The 26,198-nt window shown below is 45.3% G+C and overlaps 1 protein-coding gene across 12 annotated transcripts in view; it reads left to right on the top strand.

The window, feature by feature from the left end:
* The window catches only part of LOC309523559 (5-hydroxytryptamine receptor 2A-like), a 266,095-nt gene that overhangs the window by 216,190 nt on the left and 23,707 nt on the right, over nt 1-26,198 (top strand). For 2 of the 12 annotated variants that reach the window (XM_082207469.1, XM_082207468.1), the window contains 2 exons: nt 11,944-12,055; nt 13,539-14,194. In XM_082207469.1, the coding sequence (XP_082063595.1) occupies nt 13,807-14,194 (388 nt within the window). In that variant the 5' untranslated portion in view covers nt 11,944-12,055; nt 13,539-13,806. Of the gene's footprint in view, nt 1-11,449; nt 12,056-13,538; nt 14,195-26,198 lie in introns of all 12 variants that reach the window. The other 10 variants (XM_082207461.1, XM_082207459.1, XM_082207458.1 and 7 more) reach the window with 8 other exon arrangements.

Raw genomic sequence — 26,198 nt, 5'->3', positions numbered from 1 at the left:
GTGTGCACTCTTTTTGCTGGGAATTTCAAGTGGGGAGAGCTGTTGTCGCACTCAGGTCCTGCATTCAGGCTTTCCATAAGGAGCATCTGGTTGGCCCCTGAGAGAACACCTAATCCAGCATCCTGTTCTCTCAGGGGTCAACCAGATGCCTATTAAGGGAAGCCCGAATGCAGGATCCAGGCGCGACAACCGCTCTCCTCACTTGCAGTTCCTAGCAACCAGCATTCAGGGAGCACACTGCCTTTAACAATGGAGGCAATTTACAGCTGTTGTGACTAGCATAGGAGCCAATTCCTAGGGGTCAAGAGGTCTTTGATATAAAATATAAAATATTTGATGTGGGCACCGCCCTAGACTTGATGGGCGTTGCCATTCAAATGGTGTCCGTGCACCACATCATGTGATTAATTATGCAGGGCAGGGCTTACTTGGAAATCCCCCCCCCCCAATATTTGATTCAAGATGGCACCCATGGTGACTAGTATCCATTCATAGCCCTATTCTGTCTCCAGAGCACTCCTCAGACCTTCAACAGTGCTAATGTTGCACAAAAAGAGCCTTGCTAGATCAGGCCCATTCTAGGGTTGCCATATTTCAAATTCCTGGTACCTGCAAAGTTGTTGCACTTTTTTTTTTTTTTTTAGGAAGACCCCAAAATTGTTGAGTTTTGGGGGGGAAGCCTCCCCCCAAAATAGTGATTTTAAGCTTCTGGAGCTGTTTCCACTGCTTTTTCCATCATGTTGCCATACATCTGGGTTTTCCCTGACATTTTGGTGATTCAGCCAAATTCCCCCCGACATCATTTTTACACCTGAAGACCAGGACATGTCAGGAATTTTACTGACGTATGACAAGCCGACCCATAGCCTGTCTAGTCCAGGAGCCGCTTTGGCCTGATCTGCTTGCATGGCTCTTCTTACATTCTTAGGACTTCTGCACTTCTGGCAGCTATCTAGGATGGGCTATGGATTGGACAAAGGGAGGCCCACAGCCTGCCCCCAGGGTCCTTCCACAGAGCAGCAGGTAAAAAGGTTTTTCTGTACAAGAGCCCTGAGGGAAATATGAATGTTATCAGGCTGTCATTCCTCTGGAGAGGCCATGTGGGAGGAGGGGCATTGTTCAAGCACAGAATGCATGGGGGGGGAGCACCCCTATGGAGCCTGCAACTTCATTGAGGATTCACAAAGCATCACAAGCTGGCTGAGGTTTTCTGATCACGGCTGTTTCTTCTCCCCATCGTTAGCTTCATTGCTGGGGACTGGATAAAGGGTTGTACTTTTGGCATTAAGGAGAGGCGTTTGGGGGAGAATCACTGTGATTTCATCGGCAGCGCCCTGTTGAGACAAAGCCTGCTGGAACCGGGGGGGGGGGAGGGAGAATGAAATAAAATAAACCTCCCGCTCCTGAGTCATTGTTAACTTGGAGGGCTGATTCATCCCGTAACTGGGACAACCGCCTCTTCTGCTGGGGAAAATAGAAAAGAAGAGAAAAAGAGATGACGTGTGGCAGCCAGTAGTCTCATGCTGGGCACCCACAGCTTCCATTGATGGCATGGAAGGAGAGACAAGCAGTCTCCAAATCTAGGAGGCATCCAACACTTTCTCAAACTGCACCTGACAGGAGCTTCATTGGGAAGTGGGCTTACTTTGGTGGGAGAAGAGGGAGCGTTGGTGTCAGGCCAGGGATACTGGATAATGCAGGTGTTCTGGCAGAAATGAAATCAGGAGCAGAATTCACTGATTTGCACTTGCTGTTCTTCTTTTCATTGTAAAAGCAACTACACCTTTGTATATGTGTTTCCTTTGGACAGTGACTAAGGTCACATCCACTCTGTGCATTTAAACCAATGTAATACCACTTCAAAAAGCTGTGGCTCCCCCCAAAATACCGTATTTTTCGCTCTATAACACGCACCCGACCATAACACGCACGTAGTTTTTAGAGGAGGAAAATCCATAGGCATGCCACCCGTAGGCATTCCCTCCATAACACGCACAGACATTTCCCCTTACTTTTTAGGAGGAAAAAAGTGAGTGTTATGGTGCAAAAAATATGGTAATTAAGGAGCTGTCCTTTGCTTAGAGTTGTTAGGTGGCTATTCTCCCTTGTCCCCTTCCCGAGATAATTCCCACAGTGCCCTGGGGAAAGGGATTGATTGTTAAACTTATCTGGAAACTGTAGCTCTGGGAGGGGGATAGGGTCTCCTAACAACTCACCACACCCTTAGCAAACTACAGCTCCCAGAATTCTTTGGCTGTTTAAAGTGGTATCATAGTGCTTCAAAGTAACGGTATGAAGCTGGCTTTGGAGGAAGACAGTGTCTTATCTTCTAGCAAAGCCTGTGTATTTATTTATTTCAGTGGCATAGCAGAAGTTCCTGGTGGAAGGGACAAACAAGTGGGTTGCAACCAGGATCTGTACTTAGGAACCAGCCTGGCAAATGAGTCCTTGGTGGACGGGGTGGTTAGGTGTCTGGTGCAGCAACTGGGAATTCTCCTCGGCTGAGATCAGGAAAGCAAGGGTAGCTTGCAAACAGGTCGTGCTGAAAGAGCCTTGGAGCATTCCCCTAAATGGCAATGTAGAATTTCAGGTGAAATAAGGGAGATACAAATCTCCAAAGGTAATTACTTTTAATTTCAGCTGATTAACTGCACTCCAAAGAGCTGGCAAGAGCCAAAGCACAGACCAGCCTAGGGAAAAGCTTAAAAAGACCTAGCCATTCTGCAAATAAATGCCTCATTTCTTTGCCCTGCCAAAAGCAAAATAATAATAAAATACATTTTTCTATCTTATTTTGATGCACAGTTCAATTTATGAACATAGCTTGTAAGAGAAAGGAGCAAAATCTGGAGCTAAGACATTTTCTAACTTCAGTGCACCCCCTGCACGGATTCTGGTAATTTTTCAGAGGGTTACTGTGAGTGGTTCAGCTTTGCTTACAAACTTTCAGTGTTCTTTCCAATGTTAGGCCTGCTCAGAAGAGACCTACTACACAGGTGGCTAACTTGGGTTCATTCATTCCAACAGGTCTACTTCAAGTAGCACTAGCATTGCATACCATAGTGTACTTGCACCAGAAGATGTATTCTAAGGGGTGGATGTGGCCCTCAACATATCTCCCTTTGGCCCTGGGAACTGTCTGGAATGTACCCTTGAACACTGATCATTTCTCTTGCTTGCCTGTATATAAGAATAGAGAAGGGCATGTGAGTGTGTGTATAAAGCAGCCCAGTACATAATTGTAAAAATTACACACATTGCTGTGCCCATGTCTGCCTATGGCCATGCCCACCACTGTCATGGGACTCAGAAAGTTGCCTATAAGGGAATGTTGCCCTTGGGCAGAGTAGGGTAAATAGTATTGTTGCATGCCACACCAATCTCCAAGCAGTGCAAGATTCCAGGTGTTCTGGGTGCTTACGCAGGTTTGTGTTTCCTTCGTGAATGAGGCTCAGCAGAGACTGTAGTGCCTTTAGGATATATTGCTTATATAAACAGGTAAAGGGACCCCTGACCCTTAGGTCCAGTCCTGACCGACTCTGGGGTTGCGGCGCTCATCTCGCTTTACTGGCCGAGGGAGCCGGCGTACAGCTTCCGGGTCATGTGGCCAGCATGACTAAGCCGCTTCTGGCGAACCAGAGCAGCGCACGGAAACGCCGTTTACCTTCCCGCCAGAGCGGTACCTATTTATCTACTTGCACTTTGATGTGCTTTCGAACTACTAGGTTGGCAGGAGCAGGGACTGAGCAACGGGAGCTCACCCCGTTGCTGGGATTTGAACCGCCAACCTTCTGATTGGCAAGTCCTAGGCTCTGTGGTTTAACCCACAGCGCCACCCGCGTCCCAATTGCTTATATACCCCTATATATAATCTGAGTTTATGGTGGATAACAGCCCAGAAGGTCTTGCTTTTCCCATAGGCACAAGCAGGAATCAAGCATGGCTCTCCCTCTCTGGCTTCTGCCTGCTTTTAACTTCCTGCTCTCTCACACACTCAGCTCTGGCTATTGTCTTTCTCACTGCCATCCAGGTGAGGGGAGGGAGCCCGCCCACCCACACCCAGGTGTCTTCTGGCACAGAGCAGCTTCCTTTGTCAGACTAATGACCATGCTTAAGTGGTAACAATGACCGTTGTCTGACTAATTCAACAAATGAATCATCAGTTAGATTTTAAACCTTTGCTGGATTCAGGAACACAGGAATTACAAGGGACTTGGGCATCATGCAAGCTAACCTTCCAAACTCACAGCAATATTCTAACTGGGGACTGACTTCCTGTTATGCGGGTTGTGGGAGCAGCAAGAGGAGTAGGAGGAAGCAAGCTAGCACCACCAGGCAACTGAACATACCATACCATGCAGCATAGGAATCTCTTTATAGCCACCTACATCAGGTGTTTATGGGCCCTGGAACTGCGCAGTAGAAGGAGGAGGCCAGTGCTCTGGATGTGGGCTTTCTGGGTGTGTCTCGTTGTCCCACTACAGAAAACAGGACGCTGAGATAATGGGACCCTTGATGGGATCTAGAAGAGCTCTTTTCATGACAGGAAGGAAGAGCAGGTGAGATAGACCTGAGAGCAGCATGTTCAGATGTCTTTAGACATAATGGAAACTCCTTTGGAAATATCTTTGTGCCTTTCAAACATCTTCCAAGAAGCACCCCTGGGGAATCAGGCTCTTAGGCTAGCATTGTTTTTTAAACTTTTTTTTTTTAGATTTTTGAGTAATGTACAGTGGGAAAACTTCACAGGAAGATCAGAGAATTATGGCACAAAAATGGTAGTTAAGAGGGGAATTATTTTGCTGCAATTCTACATGCGTGTACAAAATCCTTTCATGTAGGACTGTTTCTGGACTTCTTGCTTAACAGAAGAAGCTGGCATTGTCTTGATAAGCTTATGGACTTCACAATCTCAATTTTATTTCTACCACACCATTGAGCATACTAGGCCTTTCACTCATTAGGCTAACTCTCCCCCATTCCTGTCTCTGCCTGGGATATGTGGTGTGTGTGTGTGTGTGTGTGTGTTTCATTATTGAGTCATACATGGGATGCATCTCTGGCTTCTGCTGAAATATTTTCCCCTCTCCTGCTGCAAAAATAATTCTCATTTGCTTCACAAACAATAACCCCACACTGTGTTTCTTCATCATCAAAATGACAATGCACTGTCTACTAACTTTCATTTTTTAAAAAAATAACAATATTTTTATTGATTTTCCATTTTTAACAATTTTATAACATCATAACACTTTTTATAAAATCTTTTGCTTTGCCGAGCTCTCAACTTCCCTCCACCCATCTTCTCGTTTTCTTATAACACATTATTATCTCCACACATTTATAACATCTCAGTTCTATATATATCTTAACTTATTAACCAACCTTAATCACAAATAGAATCTTTCTTCTTTTAAACGTTATGGTTTTTATCTCAGTCCTGCTAGTGTCTCTATGTGTACAATGATTCTCAATGTATTGTATAAATTTACTCCACTCTCTCTGGAACGTTTGGTCACTCTGGTTTTGAATTTTCCTGGTCAGCTTTGCCAGTTCCGCATAGTCCATCATCTTCATCTGCCATTCTTCAACCATTGGTAACTCCTGCTGTTTTCATTTTTGGCCTGTTAAAGTTCTAGCTGCCGTTGTGGCATATATAAACAGTTTTTGATCTACTTTTGATATTTCCACTCCTATCATTCCCAGCAAGAACGCTTCTGGGTTTTTTGGGAAGGTGTACCTAAACATTTTTTAAAATTCATTGTAAATACTTCCCCAAAATACTTTAACTTTATCACAGGTCCACCACATATGATAAAAATCTCCTTCTTTAACATTACATTTCCAACAATTCTTATTTCTCAGTTTTGCTAATTTAGTTGGTGTCAAGTACTATCTATACATCATTTTCATTATATTTTCTTTCAATGCCATACATACGCTGAATTTCATTCCGACATTCCATAATTTTGACCAGTTTTCAAATTGAATATTGTGCCCAATATCCTTTGCCTATTTTATCATTACTTCCTTAACCTCTTCCTCTTTTGTATACCATTCCAAAAGTAAATCATACATTTTCGATAATATTTTTGTTTTACCTTCCAACAGATCGGTTTTTAGCTTCAATCTAAAGTCTCAGAGCCATTCTTACTTTTATCTTTTTTAAATATATAATTTATTTGATAAATGATGGCGGCGCGTGTAGATGCAGCGGCTGGTTGCTCCTCAACTCAGAATTTGGCTTTCAAAGGAGCTTGTGGTGGACTTCAGGAGACAAAAGAGCAATGTCCAGCCACTTTTGATTGATGGGGTCTGTGTGGAGAGGGTAACAACGTTCAGATTTTTGGGCATTGAATTACAAGAGGATCTGTCCTGGAGTGTCAACACAAAGGGGCTTGTGAAGAAGGCACAGCAGAGACTGTACTTTTTGAGAATTCTAAGGAAAAACCATCTTCCACAGAAACTGCTGCTTGCCTTCTATCACTGTGACATTGAGAGCGTGCTCACTTATGGCTTATGTGTGTGGTACGGAAGCTGTACTACCCAGGACAGGTTGGGGTTGTGCAGAGTTGTTAAGGCAGCAGAGAGCATTGTTGGCTGCCCACTCTCCACCTTAGAGCAGATTTATGCCACAAGGTGCCATAGGAAGGCACTGGACATAGTAAAAGATCCATTGCATCCTGGTCACTGTCTCTTCGAGCTCCTGCCGTCGGGACGGAGATACAGGACGATGAAGACAAGAACGAGCCGTCTTAAGAACAGCTTCTTCTCCAGAGCGATCTCGGCCCTGAATGGGAAGCCTGGACTTTGAAAGTCATCTAATCTTCCTTGGTGTATTATACTGTATTGTTTTAATTAGTGTTTTTATAGTTGTTTTGATTTTGTGTGGAGTGCCCTACCTGGGTGGATGGAGCAGCCAAGTAATTTCGTTGTCCCCGAGAGGGGGCAATGACAATAAAGATGATATTATTATTATTATTATTATTATTATTATTATTATTATTATTATTATTATTTTGCAACCAACCTGTTAACTTATCAGTTGTTTCATCATATGGCTTCATTTTTAACTCATTATCCATTTCTGTTAGCAACTCGCAATATGTAGGCCAATTACCTTTTATGTTTAATCTTTTAACTGATATTGCTTCTACTGGTGATACCCAACATGGTGTTTTCCGCTCTAATAGATCTTTGTATCTTGTCCATACCTCATAAAGTGGTTTTCTTATAGTGTAGTTCAAAAAACCTCTATGAACTTTAACTTTGTCATACTGTAGATATGCATGCCACCCAAATCTGTTGCCACAACCTTCTAAATCCAATACATCTGTATTTTCTAATTTCATCCAATCCCTTAGCCAGGTCAGGCAGGACACTTCATAGTATATCTTTAAGTCTGGCAATAAGAATCCACCCCTTTCTTTTTTATCCTGTCTGCTAACTTTCAGCTGTCCACATTACCACCACCTCCCTGACAAAATGTGAGTCACTTTAGGCAAAAAAAATGGTAGGGGAAAAAATGCCTAGTGGACAGGCATGCTCAGCTTGGACAGTCCAGAAACCTCCTTGCTTGTTTCATTTTTTTCTGCCATTCTGGTTCATGGAGTGTCACTTTGGTGCCTGTTGACCTGCCGTGTCTTTGTGTCTTGCTGCAGTCAGCGTGATCAACGCCCTCAGAACAATTGCCTTGCCATGTAACAATGGGGTGACAAAACAGCCAATTCCTGCTGCTTGCAAGAGCTCCTCTCATTTCCTAAATAGTTTATCACCTTTGCCTTTTGTGGATAAGTGTCCCCCCACCACACACACAAACCCCAAACTAAAGATTCTCAAACTGCCCATATGGGAACATAGGTGCCAACTCCTAGTAGCCGTGGTCACTCTGTCCCGTCCCCCCCCCCCCCGTACAATATTTGAGAGGCCAGGGACCCCAAAGTGAATAGGCATTGCCATTCAAATGGGATGTGTAGACCACACCATGTGATTGATTAGCAGGGCTTACCTGCCCCCCCCCCCATATTTTATTCAAGTTGGCACCCCTGTATGGGAGTGTTTGGGCTGTTTATTCAAAACAGTCCTTCAGGATTCAGTTTTCTTCCAAAGCAAGGCAGCCTGTAGGGGCTCGAGTGGTTGATTTGATTTGGGAGGAGGTCTGAGGGTGGCAAGTTTAGTAGACTGGTATTTGCTGCAATCCTGAGACATATGGGGAATTTTTGACCAGGGATCCCAACTACCTCATCCCACAGTGGACCATATTGCAGGGTTCCTATAAACGCTCTCTCTCTCTCTCTCTCTCAGCATAGCCTGCCAGCTTGCAACTATAACAGTGAACTGCAGGGGTGGTTGCAAACCATATCGGTCTAACATTCAACACAGGGACTTTCTGCCACTATGGATTCCATAATCTTGTACTTAGAGGTATACTCTGACTGAACATGGAGGGTCCTTCTAGCTATCATGGCATATTGGAGGAGTTTGTGCGGGTGGAATGAAAGAAAGGTATTATGGGTATGGCATGGCGGGTACGAGGGAGGAACTTGTAGACCCCCACTTTCTCAGGGCACAGGAGAGCTGACTTATACCACTGGTGCATCTGCCTCAGTATTGGCAACATTTAAATCACTCCTAACTAGCCAAATCCAGCACTTGGGCCTCATCCACACTTCTGCTTGTACCATGTTTTCTAGGCATGAGTCCACTGTTTACCTCGGAATCATAACAAACATCAACTGAGTTTACTGTGGACTGACATTTGTTCTGATTCAACTGTAAAAAGTGGGATTTCCTGGGGAAAGTGGGGGGGGGGGTCAAATGAAAAGCCCATTGGACCCCTTCATAGAAAGTATAGAACTAGTGGAACAAAACAGGGACCAAACAGAAGCGTGGAAGAGTTACAAGCAAAAGCCTGGTGCTCCACTGACCTGCCTGCAGCCTGGCTGCACTTTTAAATGTTCAAAAATCAAGAATACTAAAATAAGGTTTTGCAAAGAAGGGAAGACCCAAGTTAGAGCAGCAACTCCCATCTCTGATGCTATCTTTTGTGATTCACTCTCAGCTGCAACCTCAGGTAACACCTACACACCAGGGATACATCACAACGTTTTGTTGCAGGGGCCCTGCTTGCTCTGAACTAATTGCCAGAGTTCTGCCACATATTAAACCCAAAATGAATTGAAAAGTCATTAGGCTGGATATTAGTGAAAGGAAGGGGAGGCTTACGGTCCAGGAAGGATAAAACAGAAGCTAAGAATTCACAGCTAGCAGAGGCAATGTATGCATAATTCATGCTTTTATTACAAGAGACGTTAATATTTGTTCCTTTAATTTACTGAGTTCAGCCTGTTCTACTGAGTTAAGTACAGGGCATTGTACTGAAGGTCAAGTGAGATGCTGGCATTTGATACCCTGGCATTAAAACTTCTCTTCCACTATTGTAACGAGGGTGGTTTTTTTGGAGCATATTGACCTGTGAGAAGTACCAATTAAAGTCTGGGAAGTTAGCTTCCCCATGGCAACACCCTGATATCTGTCTCTTGCAATGACAAAGGGGGCTTCAAGGCTGACATAATAGCAAAGATTGAAAGTCCTGAGTTTAGGGAGTGGGTTGGGAGGTCTGATCCAGGCAGTGCTCAGCCTATCTTACTATATGCATAAAAAGGTGTCATCATGCTCTGCAGTTTGTGTGGCCCCCAAGAGACAGCCATGCCAACTGTAGCATGCGCAATAGCCAAATGGCCCAAGCAAATTGTTTAATGAAGGGAGGGGGAAGCGCTGTGAAGCACCTTCTGCTTTCCATTAAGCACACCTGCAGCGAAGTTTAATGCAAGGGGGAGGCCCTTCCCACAGCTGTTTAGCAAACTGCTCTTAGAAGTGCTTCACCCTCTTTCAAAATGGGGTGGTTGGGGTGATAGACAGGGGGGTTGAGGAAGGAGGGGAGGGGTTTTGCGAGAAAGGTAAGTGAGTGAGTGACTGGGTGCAATGGACTGGTTGGATGCAGAGGAATTGTGGGAGGCACCAGTTAAGGAACCCCCAAGGGAAGAAGGCTCAGAACCAAGGGATTTGTAGTGGGGTGTTGGTAAGTGGTCAGCAGGAGAAGAGGGAGAAGACTGGGAGGAGGAGGTGTTAGAAGCCAAAGAGGTAACAGGGTTTGGTGAGCAGGGAGAGTCTGTGGCAGAGTGAAGTCCAGAATCAGAGGCAGAAGCTGAAGCAGGAGAGCAGGAGGGCCAAAGGCAGGGATGAGTCAGGCTGGTACAGAGTCATGGGTATCTCCCCCTCCTGCTGCAAAAAGATCCCCTCCCCACTTGTCTCCCAAAACCAGGAGAGGCATGAAAAGGGCGGAGGAGAGGTTGGCGGCATGCAGGCTTGATCTCTGATTGCTTGAAAAAGGCCCTGGAGAGGAGAGGACTTAGACAGCTGTGAGATGGAACTCTTTAGCAACTGCTTCATGGGGACAAGACCTCTTGGTGATGATTGCTGTGCTCATTAGACGCAACCCTCCTGTGTTGATTGTGGTTTTGCTAATAAAGAGTTAACTCCAACTTACAAGGTGTGATTTACTGCTGGCTTCCTCTTGTGAGTGGGTGGGGAGTAAGGGATAAAGGGAGGGTGTTTGGTTAGGTGTGGGAGAAGGGCAAAGGGATAAACATGATTGATGAGCAGAGCAAGCAGGGGTGGTGGCCCCTAGTACAAAAAATATTGTTATGAGTTGTGAGTTGCAAGCAGAGTTGCATTTGGGATAGCAGTTGTGGGATACTGTGAGCTAGAGAAAATAGTTGCTGTCTGTAAAACACAGCAAGCTGAAGGGAGGCCGAGTCATGGCTAGTGTGTTTTTGCATACATGGCTGCTGTGTCTATGTGAGAAGCAAGACCCTCTTGGGGTGTGAATGTTGTGAACTCCGCCATCATAGGCTCTGGTTGTTTATACATGTACCGGTAAATCATATATAATAAAGACACAATCTCTGCTCTGCCTCATTTCCAAAGGAAACATGAACCCCTTATAGGTGCATGGACCCTTGGAATCTCACACTACTCAGAGATTGGTGTGACAGATAGCAATGTACAATTTTGTTCAGTGTGGTGTAGTGTCCAACTAGGACCTGGGAAACCAGGGTTTGAATCCCCACACAGTCATGAAGCTCACTAGGTGACCTCTCTGCCTAAGCTACCTCACAGGGTTGTTGTGGGGATTAAATGAGAAGCGGGAGAACCACATGCACTACCTTGAGCTCCTTGGAGGGAAAAGATGCTGGGATATAAACACAATGAATGAATGAATGAATGATAAATAATATACCACAAGGTGAAGAATTGCTGTTCAGAAAGATGAATTTCATAAGGTTCGAATGTAGATTGTGCGCTATGCATGTGAACTTAGTCAACATGTGCGGAATATAGGCATTTTCTATATTTCTTAAAATGCACTCTTTGTGAATTTTCTTAGTGCAGAATAGGTGATGGGAAGTGCTTTGTTGTTGTTTTTACAAAGAAAAAACCCCCTCAGCAATCACCACCTTGAGTCTTAATTCTCGTTCCATCTTTCACATGGACTACAAGCAATACAGAAGGCGACAGGAACAAACTGTGTGGGAGATCACGAACATTCAGCATCCGGGTACCTGGTATGTGAAGAGAGAGAGCTGTCACCCACATAAAATGCTCTGAAAGCTATTTAGCGTGCTGGATTTTGAACAGGGGGAACACTGCTGTGTGGGTTTCTCCCCCCCCCCCCCGCCCCCCGTTAATGGGAAATGTTTCCATTCCTGTTTTGTCTTCAAAAAGCTCTTTCATTTATCTGCTCCCCCTCCCGTCTTTTTACTCTCTTTCTCCAGTAAACGTGGCTGTTTCACTTTCACAGCCCTCACAAGAATATATCTGGCAGGTCTGAACAGCAGCTCTGTAATTGAGCCTTAATAAACCCTCATCAATGTATTTCAGTTCCCTTGGAGTTTTTACTACTTCAATAGATCCCCTTCTGCTCTGACGGCATTGTCCTGCAACTTTCAGCTGGAGCTAATAATGACTTCTCTACCTGGCTTCCTCCTCCTTAGTAAGTGTCTGGCTGTGCCAGGTTTAGGAAGAATTATTATTCTTTCCTTCCACTGCATACCTGGAAATAGGGGGGTGGGGTTAATTGTTTATAGTTGCTGCTCAGATGCTGCCATTGATTAGGGCTCTGGCTTTCTGCAGCCAGACCACCCCTCTGGCTCTAATTATGTGTTTGCTTCTGACTGCGGACAAGTGAAACGACATAGAGAGGGTGATGGATTGGGAGAGAACTGAATGGGCATCTTTTGTGTAGCATTGTGGGCTACCTGGGCCAGTTACACATACACAGGTTGCAGCAAGTGCCTTGAAAGCAACTTCCTTGCCCTTCTCTGGAAGGGCTGAGCTCTTTTTTAAACACAGCACTGCAGCTGAACTCTTCCTTTTGAACACAGCAATGGCCAAAAGCAGGATGAATTAAACCATGGCTAAAATTGTGCCACCTGTGTCTGCAACTAAAGTCTCTCTGGCAACAATGTCCACAGCTGGAGGCAGTAATGCTTCTGAATACCAGTTGCTGGAAACCACAGGAAAGGAGAATGCTCTAGTGCTCTGGTCTTGTCTGGGGCCTTTCCTGAGGCATCTGGTTGGCCACTCTGAAAACATGCTGCTGGGCTAGATGAGCCATATGACGACAGGAAATCCCCCCCCCCATACCCTCTTTCACCATACCATGTATAATTTATATAGCATATAATCCAATCATGTGTCCCTCTGACCCATCTTTAGAGGGGGAAAACCTTTTAGTTTAAGGGGGTAATGGTTGTTGTGTCTTTTAAGGAAATAACATGCAATACACCCAAAGTCTAGTTTTTCTTTCTTTTCTTGGTTTGCTTATTTTGCATGACTTCCAACACAGCTCTCTCAAATTAGACTTACAGTTGAAGTATATTAGCCAAAATTCAGTCCCCAGGACAGCATGTGTCTGGACCCCTTGCTTTTATTTATAGTTCTCCTGCTTCATGCCAAGATGTGTTTAATGGCCCTGAACAGTTCCATTTAGGGCAGTGGCCTATTTTTGGCCTTCCTTTTCAAAATTGGCTTGGGAGATCTGCTTGCCATATGTAGAATTCCAGAGGGGTGGCAGGCATGTTCAGTCTGCTGCTGTAGAAACAGCAGAAGGTCTTGGAAGACCAGTGGGTTCATTTTGGCGGAAGGTTTCCTGGGCCAGATAGAGCTCTTGACATGAGTAAAACCAGAGAGGTCCTCTTCAAATTACGCATGGCTCCTCGGCTAACCTGCAGAAGTTGTGTGCTGAACATAGCTCCTCAGCCAAGGATGGAGACCCATCAGAAGCATGATAGACCTTTTGATCACTGCCTTCCTAGGACTGCAAAAAGGAGGAGGTGGGATCGCTGAGTATCAGCTAGGAGATGTGGCTTGTGGGCTGCATCCGGCTTGGTAGGATGGAATGCTCATGTGTGATCCAGCCCTGGCTCTGCTCTGATTGCTGCAAAAATGAGGGTGCCTCTGTCTTTCCTTTGCAGAATGCTGACCTTGAGTATGAGTTGGATGTTCTTTCAAAGATCCCGTTGCCTCTTGCCCATTGGTCCTCTCAAGCCACGGAGTCCTGCCTTCACGGTATCCCGGAAGAACTCCACTGTGGCTTCTACAAGCTTTCATCCACTATGGAAGGCCAAGTACCTTGGAGGCCCTGGTGCCATGAGATCCAGTTATTACCTTGGACCTTATTTCCAATGAAAAAGGGATTAACACTGAGGGGCTCTTAAGGAGAGGGGGCAATTACTGGCATGAATGATGAGTGCCACTAATGGGGCTGGGGTTCTTGTTGGCCTTACAACAGTGTCAGTCCCACTAGACTTTAGCCCACACAGTGGCCTGATGTCCGGGCCACTGAGCCACAATTTGACTCTGAATCAGACTTCACCAACGTCCGATCCTCTGAATGTCTCTGAGGGGGCAGCAGCCCCTCGGAAGTCCATCGGGGACAAGAACTGGCCTGCCCTCCTCATCCTGATCATTATCCTACTGACTATTGGAGGGAACATTCTGGTCATCATGGCAGTCTCCTTGGAGAAGAAGCTCCAAAATGCCACCAACTACTTCCTGATGTCCTTGGCAGTGGCGGACATGTTGGTGGGCATCCTTGTCATGCCAGTTTCCCTCATCACCATTCTTTACGGTAAGTCACTGCCTTTGTTCAAGTTGAAGCCAGATGGAGTGGGAGGACATAGCCCTTAACTGGACAGCAGGTGGGTTTTTAAAGCCTTTTCTGATTCCTCTGATTTCTGCAGGTAAAGACCTGCTCTGTGCAGGCAGCGATGGTTATTCCTCCTTCACAGAAGCCCTGACGAAGTTCTTAACTGAAGCACATTGAGCCTAATAAATTAGAGCAGGAGTAGCCAATTTGGGTGTGTGAGGTGTTAGGGGAGGGGTAGTGCCTTTGGTGAGGGACACATTGTGCTCCTTCTGGGCTAGTTTGTCCACCTTTTGTCCCACCCTGCTGTCACCTGGGGCTCCCAGAAGCTATGAGCATGTGACAGTAGCTACACCCCAGGAAGGGCTTTGACTGCTGGCTAAACCAGTTGAGGGGAGCCAATGGGTCTCAAACCCTCTGTGAGTTAGGGAATTCCCTTGCATGCCAAGACAGGCTCTGGAAGATTGAGTGGATGAGACCACTAATGGGTCCAACAATCAAGAAAGCGGTTTCTGCATGTACTGTAAAGGGAAGTGAGGGGCAGATGGGGCTCATCAGCCTGGAAAGGTACCTCATCTAGGAGAAGGAGAACTCTGATCCTAAATTTCCACTGGCTTGTGGGAAATCTTCAGGAGAAGAAAGGGCTCAGGAGTAAACCCTACACAAATCCAGAGTGGAGTCCCTAAGAGGATGGCACCTTGTATGCCTCCTTCTGGGAACTCCTGCAGCCAAGCTAGTGCCAAATGTCTTGCTCTGCTTTTCTTTGGACCACCTCAGCGAGAGCGAGAGAGGGGTCTTGTCGTCTGGGCAGCCCAGGATCTTCACACACACTGTCCAGGCTTGCACCCTGGGGAGGTCACTTTGGTGCTGCTGACACAACAGTTTGACTTCACCCTTGGAAGTGTACTCCATTGTTTCTTGAGACAAATGGATGCTAACAAGCCAATGTGGTTCCCTTAAAGTGATGTTGGAGTACATCCTTGACCATTGTCCTTCTTGCTGGGGATAATGGGAGTTGCAGTACAGCAGCATCTCAAGGGCTAAGGGGGAGTCACTCCTTCATTTCTTCTCTAGGTGGGCTGCAGGAGGTGTTAATTACATGTGACACTGGGCTGCAGGTAAAAGTTGCTCCTCAGTGTGGAAGCTCCCTGTAGCTAGGAAGCCAGCCCATCAAAGAGAAAGCCTTTAACTCATTATTTTACTTGCAAGGAAAGGTAGTTTGGGCTGGTTTTCTTAACCTAGGTGAACATTCCTGAATGTGATCACTGCTGGATCAGGCCAATGCTCCATCTAGTCCAGCATCCTTTTCTCAAAGTGGCCAACCAGAAGCCCATGAGCATGACTTGAGTGCAACAGCACTCTCCCCTCTTGTGATTCCAAGTATAATGCCTCTGGCAGCGGGGTAAAACGGCCATCAGGGCTAGAGTCTGAAGTGCACTCTGCCACCCCAGGACTTTCCTCTGCATGCCCCTTTCCTCTGCATGAGTCAACTCAGCCCACACCTCTTGGGTAGCATCCTGGCCCAATACCTCCGAGGCTGACTGACTATTGGCTGGCGACTATTGGGGCTAGAAGGGTGGGAGACAATGAGACCAACTGCAAGTGAAGCCAGAGCAAAATGACAGGCAAGAGCCACCCACTGACCAGCTGTAAGTAAGGAGGCAGGTGGGGCAGGCTAAGATGGGTGGGGCAGCCTCCAATGGGAGGGCCTTGACATCTTGCTATGAACCAAATGGAAAGTGCACAAGGAAGCAGGGTGGGGAGGAGAGTGGTTTGAATGTCCCTAGAGACAAAGAATGTCTTGAGAGGTGGAATATATATATATATATATATATATATATATATATATATATATATATATATGCTTTCGTAGATTTTCACGGGTACAGGAATGCAGGTTTTGGTGTCTTCGGGTGTCTTCCCGTGTAAGAGTCGGGGTGTCTGTGCGACGTTTCGACGAGGTCTCACTCGTCATCTTCAGGCTGGTGCTTTCGGCACAGACACCCCGACTCTTACACGGGAAGACACCCGAAGACACCAAAACCATATATATATATATATATATATATATATATATATATATATATATGCAGGTTTTGGTGTCTTCGGGTGTCTTCCCGTGTAAGAGTCGGGGTGTCTGGGCGACGTTTCGACGAGGTCTCACTCGTCATCTTCAGGAACAAAAGAAGAAAAGGCACACTAATCTAGGAACTTCCTCTCTGCCCAGAACGTTGGAGGCTATACACCACACCCCTCAACAGTATTTATAGGAACTCAAACACCAGATTCTGCTCTGTTCCAGTAACAAGAAGCCGAAAGCACCAGCCTGAAGATGACGAGTGAGACCTCGTCGAAACATCGCCCAGACACCCCGACTCTTACACGGGAAGACACCCGAAGACACCAAAACCTGCATTCCTGTACCCGTGAAAATCTACGAAAGCATATATATATATATATATATATATATATATATATATATATATATATATATATATATATATATATATAAAACTGAGTTATGTCAGGATTTGTGGGTAGGGGGAGTATTTCTGCTATAAATCACACTTTGCTTTCTTTAGCATTTCTGCTGATTGGTGCTGATTGGTGCTGCCCTCTAGCATTCCTCAGAATTACAGCAGACTGTTGATGTCACTGCTGTGGTCTTAGAATCCTGGAAGGTGTGCTGTCCCTCAGGGGGGCAAGCAATAGCTTCCTGGCAGAATACACTGCTTTATGTGTGTCTGGTCCCTGATTCAATTCCCACCCAGCTTTATGTGTGTCTGGTCCCTGATTCAATTCCCACCCAGCACTCCCAGCATAAAGTCTCTTCAACAGCAGAACCATAGAAAGTTCCCCGCCTTTTCTGGGCACAGCTCTACAGGTTCTCAAGTAGAGTGGACATTACTGGAGGAGATGGGCCAAGGGTTTGGTTAAATATAAGGAAGCTTTGTATCTGTGCGTTGATGCCTTCGGGTAGTTCAGTTGGCCCTGGTCACAGGGTTAGCATCAAGAGGAGGGCAACCAAAATGGTCATAGGCCTGGAAACGATGCCTTATGAGAAACGGCTAAGGGAGCTGGGCATGCTTAGCCTGGAGAAGAGGAGGTTAAGGGGTGATATGATAGCCATGTTCAAATATATAAAAGGATGTCACATAGAGGAGGCAGAAAGGTTGTTTTCAGCTGCTCCAGAGAAGCGGACACGGAGCAATGGATTCAAACTACAAGAAAGAAGATTCCACCTAAACATTAGGAAGAACTTCCTGACAGTCAGAGCTGTTTGACAGTGGAATTTGCTGCCAAGGAGTGTGGTGGAGTCTCCTACTTTGGAGGTCTTTAAGCAGAGGCTTGACAACCATATGTCAGGAGTGCTCTGATGGTGTTTCCTGCTTGGCAGGGGGTTGGACTCAATGACCCTTGTGGTCTCTTCCAACTCTATGATTCTATGATTCTAAGATAGGCATGGAAATACAACAGGAAATGGAATGTGAATATACAGAATTGGACATGAACTAAAGGATATATAATAAGAATATAATTATGGAATATTATCCCAGTATGTGATCACAGTGGAGAGATTTTAAAATGGACATGGAGGGAAGAATTTACTATCATTCAGTGTGGAGTTACAGTGGTTGGAATTAATGGAGGTAAAGTTAATATTAAAGGGAAAATATGGTTGACATTTACCAATAATAACAACAATTTGGGAACCCGTCTTGGACTTCTAATGGGAAAAAGAAATGAATGATTCTAAAACACCTTGACTTAAAAGAAATATTGCTTAATAGAAAGTGGAGAAGATGGGTGTTAGCATGGACTGAATGTCTTACATAATCCTTTTTTGTTTAATATAACTAGCAAATGGAAAATTGGAAGGACTTTTTGGTAGCTTTCTCTAATGTTTCTTTTGTCTTTTTATTTTCTTTCTCTTCTCTTCTCTTCTCTTCTCTTCTCTTTTCTCATTTTCCCTTTCATTCTTTTTTGTTTGTTTGCTTGTTTTCTTTCTCTGAAGTCCATGTCTGTGGGCTTTATTAAGGTCCAGAGTATATATTCATGGGGATGGTAAAAGGTTGATGAAGGACCCTGGGTAAGAGATATGGAAATGTCGGTCTCCAAGTGAGAGCTGGGAGGAGTTACTATCTTCTGTAGGTGGGGAGGGCTAAGAATTACTTTTAAGGGAGGACTCTGTATCCTACTTGCATTTTTTGTAGCAGCTATTTTATTGTATTATGAAGACTTCAATTAAAAAAACCTCATCATTCACAAAGGATGATGAGGGTTCTATTCAAGATAGGCATCCCTGAGCACTTGCCAAAGCCCACAGTGTCGTCCAAGGAGACCACCATCACCCCCCCAAGCCTCCTTGCTGTGCCATCACTGCCTGTTCACATGCCCTCTTCTAAGCAAGCAGGAACATGGGTGAAGAGAGAGCAGCAGCCTTCACTTATTTTGCATTCTCCTTCTGCCCATTTCTGCAGATTCATCTCAGGAAACAGGCCATGGGGTGCCAGCAGGGAGCAGATGAGCGCACTGAAGAGGGCCTCCTACTGAGGGCATTGTCTTTAGGAGCTCTCTACAGCCTAGGGTCAAGTGGGTGCTAGAGGTTCCTAGGGAACGCAGGCAATGTTGACTCAGAGAGAGCATGCAACTTGGACAGCTCCCAGAGAAAGTGCCCAGGACCTTGGACAGCTCCAAGGAGCCCTGCTCAGGCTATTGTAGCCAACCAAAGCCGTGGGTGGGCTGGATGGAAGAGTTGGCTGGCCCTGGCCTTGATTCATTGCTTTTGCCTTCTTTACTAAGACTGACACATCTTCTGAGCCAGAGCATGGTGGTAGGGCTGTGTTCTCCAGAGTTTGAGTACAATTATGGTGGTCATCTCTCTGAGGAAATAGCTGAACCACATCTGAATCTCCCTGCTGTGCAGTGCAAAGTTCCTGGACCATGGGTCACAACACCAGCACAGTCCAGTTAATGAGCCTGTTCTGCTCTGGCCATGAACTCTCGCACTCCAGGACTCATCGTGAAATTCTTTCCCTCCTTAGCTAACCTCATTTGGCAGGGTGCCACATGGAGCGATCTCACTCTGATCTGCACACTGCCAAGCTCTTGGTGGAATGCAGCCTCCCAACCCCTTTTGGCCAGCATCCAAAGCACCACACAAACTTGGTTCCCACTCACCCTGCAGAACACTGAGCATGCATTTCTATAAGTACTACACCCCACCCCCCCACACACACCAATGCACCCTGGTGCTGTGCTTTGAAATTTGGGGAGGTGGTGATGTTTAAAAAGTCAGCTTTTGACATGGTCTGGACATTTACTGTTCCAATGAAATAAGTCCTCCACCCCCCACCCCAAAAACCCCAGGCTACCGCTTTGCAAGGGGTGGGAGGTGTACTTGCCTACTGTGGCTCTTAGGATCCCAGCAGCTGCTGGAACAACCCACACTTCTCCCTAGGGAGAGCACAGCAGGCTTAAGGAGCCTGGATACTGCTTTATGATCCCTATTGTTCCCAAGAATGCCACTCCAAGAAGGAAGACCAACGCTCCTGCCCACATGAGGACTATAAAACCCACAGCTCCAAAGCATGAACCACATACAGAAAATTACACAGATGTCCGTCCCCCCCAATCTTTATCCAGGGCAAAACTATAATTCACCCTTAAAAGAAAAAACAACTTTTGGAACCTTTGGAGTGTTCTGCAGGCATAGGTGTTATATGCAATGGAAGAATATGGGCCTGTGCTATTGCTGATGCTGCTCACAAACCCAACTGCTGTTCCCTCAATATTAAATTTCCCCTTGCCGCCCCATGCATCTACTAAGCTTACTTTCCTCATTCCCAGTGCCATTTCCTCATGCAATTACAGAATTGTGACATGGCACCATAGATTCTCCAAAGAGGGAGGGTTCTCATTGGAGGTCACAGGCTTTGTCTTAGGTGCAGGGGTGGGGCGCCTCCACCATGCAGGCTTAACAGGCCTCCTCCTTTGGTCCGCAAGGCCATTTCCCTAAGGCTGTACTCACCTGCCCTCCACCTGACATCATATGTCACACAGCTAATCCCTGCAAAAAGCAGGGCTGAAATTTTCATCCGTCAGCTGTTGTGTGGAGAGTTCAGTCCTGCTTTCAGTGCAAGCCCCCTCCTAATCATATGCTTAGTGGCTATCTGGATATCCACTGCAGCAAGGGAAAACACTTTGCACATGCTCAAGAGTGTCACTTTCATTTTGTGTGTTCAAAATGAGACAGGCTATTGTTTATTTATTTCATAAAATTTATATACCACTTATAAAAAAACCCAACAACCTCAAAATGCTTTACAAAAACAACAAAAATCATTAGTAAAAGCAATTAAAATGTTCAGTAAATTAAAATTAGGAATAAACTAAAGACACATTAGTATTCTAGATATCTATGTAGGCTCGTCTAAACAAAAATGTGCCAAAAAGAGTACAGTGAAGGTTTCTTCCTGATGTTAATAGACAGGGAGTTCCAAAGTGTGGGTGCTGTCACACTAAGAGATCAATTTCTTACAGATGTGAAATGGATATTATGTGACACCTGCAGTGGTGCCAATTCCACTAAGTGAAGCAGCCAGTTGGGCACATGTAGGTATAAGGAGATCTCGTAGGTGAACTGGTCCCAAGTTGTTAACGGCTGCATATGCTAATAGAAGCATCTGGAATGGGGCCCAGTAGCAAAGCAGCAACCAGTGCAGATATCTGAGCACAGGTATTAACAGGGCCTTCCTCCTGTCCGTTATCGTGCTGCAGCTTTCTGCACTAACTGCATCTATGAGGGAAGCCCCACATAGAGGGTACTGCAGTAATCCAGTCTTAAAGGAACCAGCACAGGAACTATGGTGGATAAACTTTCCCAGTCCAGTATGGTGGCCTGGGACAAACCCATTAGAAGTGGAGACCTGGAAAACAACAGCAGCAGTAATAAATCCTAAGCAAGCCCTTTGATACCTGTAAATCAGTCTCTCTCTGAACCAAAATGCATTTGGTCCAACATCTGCTCTAAAGGAAATTGCCACCCGACCTCCCACTTTGAATAACAGCCTCTTAATTCCGACGGAAGCATTAAGAGGCCCCTTAATGCCCATTGTGCCTTGAAGTATTCATGCACCTGGGCTTGTGTGGCTGGCTGCTGGCGCGTCTCCGTTTGTGTGGAAGAATGAACATTGGAAATTGCGTCTCTGAGTTGCTTCTCTAGCTAAAAGGGTCTCAAGTCACAGGTGATTAAAAAGGCTTTTCTCTGCTTTGAAGCCCTGGAGAACGATTATGAACCTGGATAAATACTGGGGTGCAAAAGACTCGTGAGTGTGGCTCTTTCAAGTCTCTCTATCTGGCCCCTAGATCTCTCTGCAGGCTGCATACACTCTGTCCAGCCTTGCACCTTCCTTGAGTGGTTTTGCCTGACTGGGATGTGTCTTTGAGCTTTGACCATGCCTCTTGCTCCCCTGGGCAGAGGATAGAAAGATGTATGTGCAGAAGCTAGCCTATTGTAGAAGTGTAAAATTTGCATTCATTCATCCAGTCACTTTGGCCTCTGGCCCTGCTCACCACTGGCCTGCATCCTCTGATGGTTGCTGAGAAGGGAACATGGCCATCAGGCTGAAAAAGTTTCCCCAGGTTCCAGAGACTGAACTTGGGACCTTCTGCTTGCAAAATGGATGCTCTGCCACAGAGCTTTAGCCGTCAGGGTGAACCCTTGTCCAACAGTTGGCCCCCTGAAACTTTTCCTGGGTGGATAGAAATTAAGTGGTTTCCAGCTGTGATGCTTTAAGGGAATATGAAAAAAGGGTTATAAATAGGTAAAAATTTAATGCTATTATTTTTAAGATCAAGATTAGGATAATTAAAGAGGGTAAGGATTTGCTGATTCAACAGATGGAAGTGGAATACAAAAAAGGGAGGTATGAGGAGGTCCGGGAAACAAGCTAAAAGAAAATAAGTAATGGAAAACCTGTGTGTTTTTTAACTATTTTTATTTTGTATTTTTGTTATTATTATTTTTTGTTTATTTTTTTCTGTTGTTATACTTTTAAAAAATCTTAATAAATATCTTATAAAAAAAGAAACTTTTCCTGGGAAGCAGCTTGTCTTTCAGAGCTGAATCTCACCTTTCAAAAGCTGCTTTTCATTTTATCAAATGCCCCCGTGCACACATATTTTCTTCACCGTTTCCCCACATGTCCTCACCACCACCCCCGCCTCCGGCACTTTTCTCTCTCTATCAAATCAGTATATAAAAACCAGTAGACATCGTTTCACATAGAAACCCCTCACACCCTGTGAGCAGGCTTTTGAAGGTGAAGGCCATGGTATTTCTGTTGGGAACAGCTGGAGGAAATGTTCAGAGCTGAAACAAAATGAAAGACTCCTGCTGGAATCTTTGGGTCATGCTGCCAGGCTTTGAAACAGGAGGGTGCTGAAAGGAATGGGGTGGGGATTGCAGTGGCCTCGTTTCTCCAAACTGCCCCCTTCTCCTCCTCCTCCTCCTCCTCCTCCAGCACAAGCCCTCAAGCAGCCATGCTGCAGCTGATGAAGGAGAATGGCCATAGCATTTCAGCTCTCTAGGTTGTGACATTTTAAATGCTGCCATGTTGTGTGTGGGGTGTTAGGAGAGGGGGACGCATCATGCTCCTTCTGGGGGAGTTTGTCACCTTTGGTCCCCCCCCCTGCACTCATCTCTCAGCTGGGGCTTCCAGAAGGTGTCAGCATGAGACAGCGGCCACACCCTGGAAAATGACTTTTAGTGACTGGGTAAACCAGGTATGGGGAGCTGATGGGTCTCAGACCCTGGTGAGCTAGGAACTTCCCCTGCATGCAAGACAGGCTCCAGCAGATTGAGTGAATGATACCTATAGTGGGCCCAATAGTCAAGAAAGCAGTTTCTGCATGTGCTGTAGAGGGAAGTGAGGGGCAGATGGGGCTCGTCCACCTGGGAAGAAGGAAAACTCTGGTCCTAAACATCCACTGCCTTGTGGGATATCTTTGGGAGAAGAAAAGGCTAAGAGACTCCAGCCTGAAACCCTGGGGCCCACTACCAGTCAGAGTAAATGACACTGTGCTGAAGCCTGGATGAACTGACAGCTGTGCATGCACCATTCACAGTTGCCCATGGCCCTGAACCTCTGAAGTTAGAATCCAGAAGAGGCATCCTGCTGAACCAGTCAAACCAGTTCCTTTGGTCTTAGCCGCTCAGCATCTTAAAGACGTTGTTCTTCTGCCATAGGGACAAATGAGTGGGCCTTTTCACACCTCACCTGGCTGGATGCCACATTGTCCTAAGATGGAGAGCCATAGGCCAAAGGGGTCTGTGTGCATGTAGGTTTTGGCTATTGGGATCTGGATACATAGAGGCTTGTCATTCTCTGTGCTGGACCCAAAAAGCTATGACCTGGGGATATCCCTGGGAACCTAATGAGGGAGACAAGATCTGTTCTATGTCAGTTCTATGAGACACTCCATCCTAAGCTTAGCTTGTAGATAGGTATAAATAAAATAATATGCCCTGAAGGCACCACAGTCTCCATTAATCTTCATTCCTGGGAAATCATCAAATCCTTGTTAAGTGCCTGGTACCTCTGAAATCTCTCACCACTTGAGAGATTGTGTGTGTGTGTGTGTGTGTGTGTGTGTGTGTGTGTGTGTATCCCTCTCAAAGTGCCTTCTATACAATATCTAAGTGCAAATAAATCTGCAAAACTCACATCAAATAAAAGTAAACATCTTACAAAATCATCATACTACACCCAAAAAAATGTAAAGCCAAATAACTGGCTGGAATAATAAAAGAGTAAATTGGGCCAGCAAATATCGTTCAATAAAACTACCTAAGATTTGAAAAACATTACAGGCAGTTAAAACCTTATAGGACTGCAGCATTTTTTACAAGAAAGCCATCTGAAAGAGAATAGGAAAAAGAATATTAAAAACAGCCTCTTGCTTTCAACCCCATGTTTTAGCTTTTGTTAAGATTAAATTCTTCCAGTGTCTGTCAGGGTCCAAGCCAGCCTCCAGCTTGGCATCCTTCAGATGTTTCTGGTCCTCTGCCCCACATCATCCCTGGCCATTTCCTGTGCTGGCTGGGGCCTAATGGGACTTGTAGTCAGGAACCTGTTGAGGAAGACTCACTGACACCGACTGGTAGTGACTCTCCAGAGTTCCAGAGCCATGTCTTTTCCAGCTATATCTGGGGAAACCAGGGATTGAGCATGGAACCTTCTGCATGCAAAGCAAGTGCTCTACCACTAGGGAATGGGGGGGGGAGTTCAGTTCAATTCACATTTAAAGACTAACTTTTAAAATTTGTATTTTCCAAATGCAAAGAAAAACACAACTATCCTTTGAAAGTCACACTTCTCTGAATTTTGCATTGAGTTCTCCAGTCAAACAATGTGTACAAAAACGCACATACAAGAACAAAGTGGGCATGTAAATGCATGTGTTAGTAAAAATAGCATGCAAAGATGCATTATAACTAGGGGAAATTGCTTTGGAAAAATGTGTTTACAGTGGTACCTGGGGTTAAGAACTTAATTCATTCTGGAGGTCCGTTCTTAACCTGAAACTGTTCTTAACCTGAGGTACCACTTTAGCTAATGGGGCCTGCCGCGCCACCGCTGCGTGATTTCTGTTCTCATCCTGAAGCAAAGTTCTTAACCTGAGGTACTATTTCTGGGTTAGTAGAGTCTGTAACCTGAAGCGTCTGTAACCTGAGGTACCACTGTATTAGGCAGATTGCATATAAAAATGTGTATGGCAGAAATTTGCCCCTAAATGCTAAGGGGTATTCATGATGAGTTAAAAACAAAAAAAAAGGCAATCTGATGTAGAAATATGGAGAAGAAAAGTTGGAAAAAACAGAAAGTAACAGAAACGTATGTATTCACCCATCCCTAGCTACCACTGTCCCTTCACTTTGACAATCCAAAACATCAGCTAACCTGGGTAGGAATTATGGAAGTTGGGGTCCAACAACAACAATGTCTCGGGACCTAAGCTTGAAGACCATTAACTATGCTCAGTATGCTTAGTGTTCAATCACACAAGTAACAGCTAGCACTGACTATATGAAAGTGATGTGTCTCCCAGGATAGCTGTGAATGGCTTGAGATCCTAATTGCAAAAGTGGTGCACTGATTGCTGGACTTTGGAGAGAAGTCCAGGATCCCTTGGGCTAGGGAGGTCTCAGGTGACCAACTAGAGAGCAGCTGATGATGTGGCAGTGGCAAACTAGCCAGCCTTAGCACCAGAGCTGGCCTGGGCATGGCAATGCTCACTTGGACTAGCTCTGGTTGGCACAACATCCTCCCTCCCTTCCTTTAAAAAAGATTGTAGCCAGAGGCTGGGTACATACATGGTTGCAGATGTTGGTTTTGTTATTCTTACTTTAAAAACTTATTAGCCTTTTCTACAATGGGATGGGGCTTATTCCCCAATAAATGTTCTTAGCATCTGAAGCAAACCTTATTTTCTTCCTTTAGTCATGATGGTGCTATGATTTGTATGAGATTAAAATGCAAAAGTGCACATACCTTTCTTTTAAAAAAACAAAAATCTGGATTGGCAGGCTGTTTTTCTTTTCTTTTTTCTTGATCCTTTTGCTGTGACGTACCTGGAATGTAGAAGTAGGGACAGGCTGGATGAAAGGAGAGATATGCCAATTGTGTGCTTCAGAAATGAAGTAATGCATATTCCACACCCTCTGTAGGGCCATTAAAGTCCAGGATCTAAAATTACTTTGCTACAAAACTATTAATAAGCAAGAATGCTTAACAGAGAGAGAGAGAGAGAGAGAGTTCCCCCCACCCTAAAAGCATGCATCTCTGAACTCCTTTATGCAAGGGAGTGGGGGACTTGCTTCCCCACTTGAAAACCATTAGCCTGGAGAACGTATTTTGCTCCTAGTGATGCTCCACTTTGCACAAGGAAGTCTAGTTCTCTTCTGTTGAGTCTAATGAAGTCAATT

The sequence above is a fragment of the Podarcis vaucheri genome (assembly GCF_965113315.1).
Source record: "Podarcis vaucheri genome assembly, chromosome: Z".
Classification (NCBI taxonomy): Eukaryota; Metazoa; Chordata; class Lepidosauria; order Squamata; family Lacertidae; genus Podarcis; species Podarcis vaucheri.
Note: the sequence above shows the minus strand (reverse complement) of the source record. Positions and strands in the feature narration are given on the sequence as shown.